The sequence below is a fragment of the Bidens hawaiensis genome, unplaced genomic scaffold (assembly GCF_021521415.1).
Source record: "Bidens hawaiensis isolate Kalapana, Puna unplaced genomic scaffold, B.hawaiensis_p1.1 tig00028455_1, whole genome shotgun sequence".
In the NCBI taxonomy this organism is placed as follows: domain Eukaryota; kingdom Viridiplantae; phylum Streptophyta; class Magnoliopsida; order Asterales; family Asteraceae; genus Bidens; species Bidens hawaiensis.
Window position 1 is genome coordinate 37,202 of NW_027494637.1, and position 8,829 is coordinate 46,030.

Consider the following 8,829-nt stretch of genomic DNA (forward strand, 5'->3'; position numbering starts at 1 on the left):
TCTAAGTGTGTGTGTGTATGAACTGCTAGAGAGTTCTTGACAGAGTATTTACGAGTGTAAGCAGTGAATAAATGTGAACAAGTGACCTAACTTTGATCATAATCTCAATATATATAAAAATAAAGGCTAACTAACTCCTATTTTTATGGCACTACTCCCATTAAATTAGTCTTCACTATTGACCACGTGCTGGAGGTGCCTTGTAGCATAATTTTAGGTAGACCACGTCCTTGAGCCGTTACACTTGATAAATATCAGCCTTCATATAAGAAACAACCGTTAACAGCACCAAATACCGAGGATCCATGATCCTGACATAGCTCTGGAACTCTTCAGAAGGATAATTGATCCAGACATGTCTTCAAGAATAACATATCCTCATCATTCAGTTATTTGTGACTCAACTAGAAGTCCTATAAATCCACCACTTCTCCCACTAAACGTGTTATAGCCATTTGACCACGTGTTTGACAAGTCCAATAGCGAAATATCCGGTGGAATAAGTTTTGGAGCCGTTATAATTATTAAATAACAACCTACACACAAGAAACAATTGTTAATAATACCAAGTACTGAGGACCACTGATCCTGACAAGATCTGTCTAAGGATAACTGATCCAAGAACATATATCAGGATAACGTAACCACAGTGTCAAATTTTCGTGCCCTAACAGTTCATTTACAGCAATAGCTATGCATATATTTTTTAAAACAGTGGCACTTTTGATATTGAATGGTATACTTGTAACTTTCAAATTTTATAAATAGGAAATACTAAAAGGGTGTAATGGTTTATAGGAGAGATAATTTTTTTTTTGAGTTTTTAGGTGTTCCGCCATTTGAAATGGCGGAACTGAGCATGATTGGAGAACCTGTCAGAAACTATCTGGTGACCCTGCTCTTATTTTTGTGTTCCGCCATTTCAAATGACGGAAGTGAAATATAAACCACGTGTTCAGCCATTTGAAATGGCGGAACACAATTTTTACCCCTTAGGCTGCCCCTATTCATTTTTCTCACTTCCGCAATTTGAAATGGCGTAAGTGAACATTATAATCCTGACACATCTGACGAGGGCTGTTGACCAAATCTATTCACTTCCGCCATTTCAGGCGGATGTGAACAGTACCGACAACTTATGACGTGACATGACCTTTCTGGCACCTTTTTACCACACTATTCACTTCCGCCATTTGAAATGGCGGAAGTGAACAGTGACTTTTAAGACACTTTTTAATACATGCTCTCTTGACAACATATTTAAACTAACACACTATTTAATATACTATTCACTCATGCCATTTAAAATGGCGTAAGTGAACAGTAAAATTTATAAACCAAATATATTATTACTTTATAAATAAAAATATCATACGTAATTAAGACTAAAAAAAGTATATTTTTAAATAGGCGTTTTAATTTGTTTAGTAATTATACCAATAATATTTTTTTGAAAATGACAAATATGACAAATCGGCGTTTTAGTGCGTCTTCAGGCGAGTGTTTACGGCCATATCTATAATTTGTTTAGTAGTCATACATGTAATTTAAATACTTTATAATAAAAATATCATAGGTAATTGAAAATGACAAATAGGTAAACAAATTATACGTGTGGTCGTAAACACTCCCTAATTTGTCTAGAACAAAAATCCGAAACAGAAAGTAAATGTTGCTACATTCCCAAATCCCAGAGAAGGAAATGACGAAAGACCATATAACATATCTTTTCTCCACTTCCAAACGTTTCATATGTTATGTTGCAATTTTTCTAGCTATAAATCACGCTACAACACCATAAAACAAATCGCGATCAATCCAGTAATTAATAAACATGAGTAACATCGCGAAAAACTGGAGAACCTTAAGCGGAGAGAATCACTGGGAGGGGTTATTAAACCCTCTACCACCCGAACTCCGAACATATATTAACCACTATGGCGAAATGGCGGAAGCAACTTACGATGCCTACATCAAGACAACCCCGTCAAGGAACGCGGGGAATTGCAAATACGCAAGAAAGAATCTGTTGGAGAAGTGCGGGCTTCTTCAAGGCCAGCCACTGAACCACTACACTGTCACTAAATACATGTATGCCACGTCCGCCATCGCGCTTCCTGGCGCGTTTGTAACGTCTTCGGCTCCGCAGGCTTGGAGCAAGAAGTCAAACTGGATTGGGTTTATAGGGGTGGCAACAGATGAGGGAAAAAAGGCGTTAGGGAGGAGAGACATCCTTGTTGCATGGAGAGGTACGGTTAATCCCTCGGACATGGTTCATGATTCCGAGTTTGTATTGGTTTCGGCTCCGATAATATTCGGGGAAAACCACAAGGATGACCCTAAAGTACATGATGGCTGGTACTCTATCTACACTACAAATGATGTCAATACGCGTTACAATAAAACTAGTGCTCGAGACCAGGTACGTACGTGTGTATATAATAGAGGGTTATGTTAAACTTTTGTTGACATGCATTTAGGCCTTTTTCTTTTTATTTTTGTTATGAAATTATTAATACTAGTGTTTAGGGGTGTTCAAGAAATCCGAATAAAACCGAAATTCGAACCGAAACCGAAACCCAAATAAACCGATCCGAATTCTTATTCGGATATTCGGATCAGATCAATCCGAATATCTGAATAACTAATTCGGATTCGGATCGGATTCGGATATGGAATTTTAAAAAATTCGGATTGTTCGGATTATTCGGATATCCGTTTAATCCGAATAAAAAACATGTTTTTAGTGATATTTTCCGGTTTGGTATATTAATAGACTGTTATTTGAAGTTTAAACTTTAAATTTGTGTTAAGAGTAACTTGTGTTTTCCGGTTGGTATGTTTATTGTGATTCTAAACTATTAAATGTTATGAACAAAAAAATAGGAAAATTTTTTAGGCTTATTTCGGATTATTCGGATAATTTCGGATTTTCGGATATTATCCGAATCCGATCCGAATTAAATTTGGATAGATTCGGATCAGATAGGAATATTCCTAATTCGGATCGGATCAGATTTCGGATTGAGTCCAAAAATTCTCAAATCCAAAAAATCCGATAAACACCCCTAGCTACTAGTGTTGGAGACAGAAAAAGGTGAATTAGTTTTCAAGATTGTTAAATGTTTTCTTTGTTATAACAATATATAAAAATTTTAAGACTACATGGTTTTGTAGATGCTTTTTCAATACAAATTTTACTTAAAAACCTACATTTAAACAAGTTAGTGATCATTAGTCGGAAGTAATTAAAAAAAGACATCTAAAAACGTAATTTTAAAAAGGGATGTTTTGGGTTTAAGTCCCAGATATGACAAAATTTCAAGTTGAGCCATAAGGTTTTGTGGTGGGTTTCCTCATAAGTATGACATGAAGATCGATTATCGAGTGACCCATAAGTTAATCAAATATTAATATCCTTAGAAAAGACCGTATTTTATTCTGAATAAACACAATTTATATCAATGTATAAAAGAAAAAAGTACGTTTATATCAAAATGTGGCAATATATATATTTTTTTTTTCATTTTTTAATATTTTTGTAACGATCCATTTTAATGGAAAAAAACCCATCTCATTATATAAACAACTTTACAGGTTCTTTGACATTTATTTTTTGTTATAAATGTTTAGGCAATGGAAGAGGTGAAGGAACTAGTCGAGAAATACAAGCATGAGGAAATAAGCTTGACAATAACCGGACATAGTATGGGTGCAGCAATTGCAACATTAAACGCTGTAGACATAATCCTTAAGGGACTCAACAAGCTATCATCATCTCAGCCACCCAAGGTGTGCGCCGTGACCGTGTTCGGATTTGCCAGCCCTAAAGTAGGAGACTCCGGTTTCAAGAAAGTTTTCAATTCACTGAAGGAGCTTTATTTCCTACGAATTAACAACGTCCCGGATGTGGTTCCAAAATACCCGCTAATCGGATACTCGGATGTCGGGAGTGAGCTTGAGATCGATACTTTAAAGTCTCCATACTTGAAGGGTCCCGGGAACCCGGGGATTTGGCATAACATGGAGGGTTATATGCATGGAATTGCTGGGGTTCAAACTAGTCTTTTGGGAGGGTTTAAGCTGGAAATTAATCGAGATTTGTCACTCATAAACAAGTTTGGTGATATTTTGGATGATAAATATGGTATTCCTGGTTTTTGGTGGGGTGAGAGGAACAATGGAATGGTTCAAAAACTAGATGGAACTTGGGAGTTGAGAGATCATGAAGAAGACGTTGATGTTTGAGTCATATTGCATGTGTTGATGTTTGTTTCGTTTTCGTTTTCGTTTTCGTTTTCATTAATGCTGTTATGCAACGTCTACTTATTTTCTGTTGCGTGTTGTCGAATTTATGATATGATCAAATGATAATGAATAATAATTACATGATTACTATTTGTTACATACATGTGTTACGATGTTATGAGGGGTGAGTAAAACCATTATAAAAAGTAATATTTTAACTCAATCATGGTCTTTAACTCATTCAAGTCAATAAAAATAATAATTGTAACAAAGAATGAGAGTAAATAATATAAATTAAAAAAAGAAAACGGGGTAAAAATGTGGTCATAACTAAAAAAGAATGGCCAAATAATAATTATATAAAAGTGCAAGGTAAATAATAAAAATAGGATGTAAGGTAAATAATAAAAATAAAGGCATTTACATATATTCACTCTTAAATTTATTCATTACATATTTACCTATTCTTTAAAAAATAACATATTTCCTCTTCCTAAACAATATATCAAGTATTCATCCATTTCATTAAGATGATTAAATGGCTACATTTAATTAACTATTTACATACATCACATTCTTAATAACATCAATTTAGGAAATAGCGAAGGCTACCCGTGGTTATACTATACATCCGCCACTAATTATAATAATCCCAACTTTGATTCATCGGCCGATGCTAAGCCCAACTTAAGAAATTTATCACGACAGTCCCAACTTTTAATTTGTTTTTCTCCATCGAGCTTTTTATTAACGTTTTTATAACATGGATACTTACATAGACGAAGACGTGTAAAATAAAATAATAAAGTTAATAACTTAACACTCTCTTCTATCTCTCTGATCTACTATGTCTTCTTTCCCTCTTTCTAGCTCTCTCATCGATGGTTTCTAACCCTAAAATGGCAGTGTCCTCCAATCGGAAACACCAATTGAATAACTCGGTAGCCGCAGGAAATATAACTCTCGATCTCCACAGTTGAAGAAACACTAACCTGACCCCGGGCAGATTACTGATAACCTGGGGGTTAGATAGATGTTTCCCACGAGGGGTTAGACCCTTGGAAGATGGTTCTTCTGATAACCTGCAAAACAGACACCGTGAGCTCGTCACTGAGAAGGGGGGGGGGGGGGTTCCTCCTTGTGACCACCCTCCGGCGTGAGAATCAGACTAGATTGCTCTTTAAATATAAAAGTATATTAAGAGATTGCTAGAGCAGATATCAGGTATAATATGATGATAATGTGATAAGATATGATAAGATGAGATGGTCATACCATTTGTGGTATTTATAGCCGAAGGTAGGTTTCCAAGGAGGTATGGCCGGCTGCAACAGTGTTCCTGTTCCACCAACAGTAGCCTACGCACGTGCCCTGCTGGTAGTTGGTGGGTAGGTAGCGGCTGACAGCGACCAGGCCTGCTGTATACTATTCCTTTTCCACCAACTGTCAGCTACGCACGTGGTATGACAAGAGTTGGTGAGTAGGCAGCGGCTAATAGTGACATACAGTGTAGGAGCATGCTGCTCGCCATACTGTTGTCTATAAGCTGTCGTATCTTTAGTCAGATCTTTTTCCCATACCTCGTCAAGTACAGTACAGAAGATCTTCCTGTATCGTACGGACTGGCTTATTTGGGCGGGAGTATTCCCCCTCCCGCCCTTGTGCGGGATTGTTCCCGGCTTCGCTCATTCCTTCAGGTGACACTGAACGATTGAGAGCTAAGTGCCTTGTGCGTGTAGCCTTGCTGCGCGGGTGGCCTTCCCTAATGGCTTGTATCCGAGGCTGCGGGGACAGGCGGAGTCCTTCACCATTGGAGGCATTTCCTGCGGGACCAGCTTGCGTACTGCGCGTAAGGACGTCACGTCTCTGAGCCTGGTTGGTCCTGCGGATCCAGTTGGTTTCTGCGCAGATGTCCCTGTTTGAGGTGAGTCTTGCGGGTCCAACTGGGCTCTGCTGGGACCTACCTCTTCAAGTCCCCCCAGTCCAATGTTCTTCTCATGCGTGTTTAATAAAGTGAGGTGAACTTTTGGACTTAAGCAAAGGGTTTTGAAAAGGGTTTTTTAAGGTTTTCCATGGGGATTCTTCCCGCGGAAGTCCTTGTCACTTGCAGAAATTCCCGAGTTTCCTGCTTGGTCTTTGGGTATGATGCGGGTAGGTCTGTAACCTCCTCGCAAGTCTGGAGCGTTAAGTCCCACTTGTGTGGACTCTCCATGAGGTTTTGGTAGTTTTGAACATAGTGATCAATTATGTTAAAACCACCAATTCCATCCTGGAGCTTCAAACAACGTAGTTCTCGACGTTCCCGCTATGCGGGGATGTTATTTCCGCTTCCGCAAGCATTGCCCAGAAGATCCTTCTTGGTTTCAATTCCCAGCGAAGCGCTAGGTATGTGAAGGGTTTTGCCTTAACACTGTACCAGCGCTCGTCTTACGGTTACTTTACTTCCAAGGTATTCCTGGCGTCAATTCCCTGCGGGTGCTAGGTATGTGAAGGGTTTTGCCTTTACACTGTACCCGCACCCGTCTTATAGTTACTTGGTTGCCGAGGAATATTTGGCTTCAATTCCCTGCGGGTGCTAGGTATGTGAAGGGTTTTGCCTTTACACTGTACCCGCATCCGTCTTACGGTTACTTGTTCGCCAAAATTTACTTGGCTTCAATTCCCTGCGGGTGCTAGGTATGTGAAGGGTTTTGCCTTTACACTGTACCCGCATCCGTCTTACAGTTACTTGTTTGCCAAGGTTTTACTTGGCTTCAATTCCCTGCGGGTGCTAGGTACGTGAAGGGTTTTGCCTTTACACTGTACCCGCATCCGTCTTACAGTTACTTGTTTGCCAATGTTTTACTTGGCTTCAATTCTCTGCGGGTGCTAGGTACGTGAAGGGTTTTGCCTTTACACTGTACCCGCATCCGTCTTACGGTTACTTGTTTGCCAAGGTAAGGGGTATTTTCCCGCTTACTTTTTAATATTTTCAAAATTTGAATTTTGAAATTCGAAGGGTTGGTGGAAAGATAGGAACAGTCCAAACCTCTGAAACGTCGTGCGACGGTTTCTTCTGACTGTGTCAGGACGTGCAGGAAGTTATGGTGACGTGACAGTACATGGTCATTCCAGACGCTTTTCAGGCGCGTGGGCGCGATTTTCGGGCGCGTGGCCGCGAAATTACTGGCACACGTCCTTTCAACAGCTGTTTCCAGCTTGCTTTTTGCCACGTGTCATAGTTTCATTGCACCTTCGATTTCTCTCTCCTCCGCATTAAATTCACCGCATTAATTGCGATTACTATATAAAGGGGGAGAGGGTTCTTTGTAATCCACACTTTCACCCTTCTCTTCTTCTTAGCGATTTCCGGCAAATACTCCCCTTTTCATGCAAGCATTTTCCCGAAATCGTTTTCTTCTTCCTCTGCAATATGTCTTCCCATGATGCTGAAGCTGTAGCCGACGATAGGAGTACTGCTGGCGAGTGCCAGTGTGCTCTACCTGTCGATCAGTACCAGTACGTCGTCAGGAAATTCATGCTTGAGTCTCTCGAGCCTGAGTTTCCTGAACCCCACCAGACTGTGTACGATGCCCCCAGTGGCAAGATCGGGGTATATGCTGCATTCTTTGTTTATGGGAACCTTAGGTTCCCATTGACAAAGTTTGTGTACCGTGTCCTGGAGAGGCACGGTGTGCACCTAACCGAGTTGCATCCGATGGCGATTGCCAAGATCCGGCACTTCGAGTGGGTGTGCCGGATTCTGGGCATTGAGCCCTATGTGGACCGCCTGATGACCTTCTATACTTGGAGGTGCATCCAGGGGTGGTACACCCTGACAACCCGTATTAAGGGTTTGAAGATCTGCGTGACCGAGCGCAGTCTCCGATCGTGGAAGCGGGAGTTCTTCTACGTTTCTGCCCGCGCCATCCCCATTGCCATGAAGTTTAAGAAGGGGCAAGCGCTTCCGAGCCTTCATGCTTCCAGCTACCAGGAGGCGGAATGGTTCGCGAAGATATCCCGGGTCCAATCTCCGGTTTACCGGTTTGCGGAGTCCGGGATGGTGATGCTGGGGATGAGCCGGGTATGGAAGGATGCGTCCCGGTTTCCCATCCTTCTCGAATACGGTTTGAACTCTATTCCTTATGGTATGTCTTGCCTTTTATGCTGATATGAGTTTGTCTTCTAACTGCTTTTCTTTCAGAGGGGAACAATTTAGAGTCGCTCCTGTACCCGCGGGAAGCTGACGGTCCCGTGCGGGTGGGTACTCGTGCTCTTGACGAGAACGAGTTGCCCATCCTGGAGCAAACGGCGGATCGGTTTGTGGAGGTCTATCCGCTGGGCCACGAGATCCTGAGCCAACGGCGGCCAGGTAAGGCGATACTCTATCCTCAACCCCTCAATGCTGTACCCGCTGCTGGAATTCCTGACATCCTGTCTTCTGAGGAATCCGCAGATGGTCCTCCGCTGGTGCGGAAGAGGAAGGCTGCCGGTGGGAAAGGGAAGGAGAAGGTGGCCTCCACAGCCGATCCAGTGGTCCTATCTGACAGCGAGTCAGATAGTGAAGAGGTGGCGGGGAACCCTAGTGGTGAGAAGACCATT

At 41.3% G+C, this 8,829-nt stretch overlaps 1 protein-coding gene across 1 annotated transcript; it reads left to right on the forward strand.

Moving 5' to 3' along the window:
• Positions 1–1,646: 1,646 nt before the first annotated feature.
• LOC143577001 (phospholipase A1-II 1-like) lies at positions 1,647–4,400 on the forward strand. Its single transcript, XM_077060957.1, has 2 exons — positions 1,647–2,422; positions 3,634–4,400. Exons 1-2 carry the CDS (start codon positions 1,835–1,837, stop codon positions 4,246–4,248), a joined length of 1,203 nt encoding a protein of 400 aa, XP_076917072.1. The 5' UTR covers positions 1,647–1,834; the 3' UTR covers positions 4,249–4,400.
• The last annotated feature ends 4,429 nt before the right edge of the window (positions 4,401–8,829 follow it).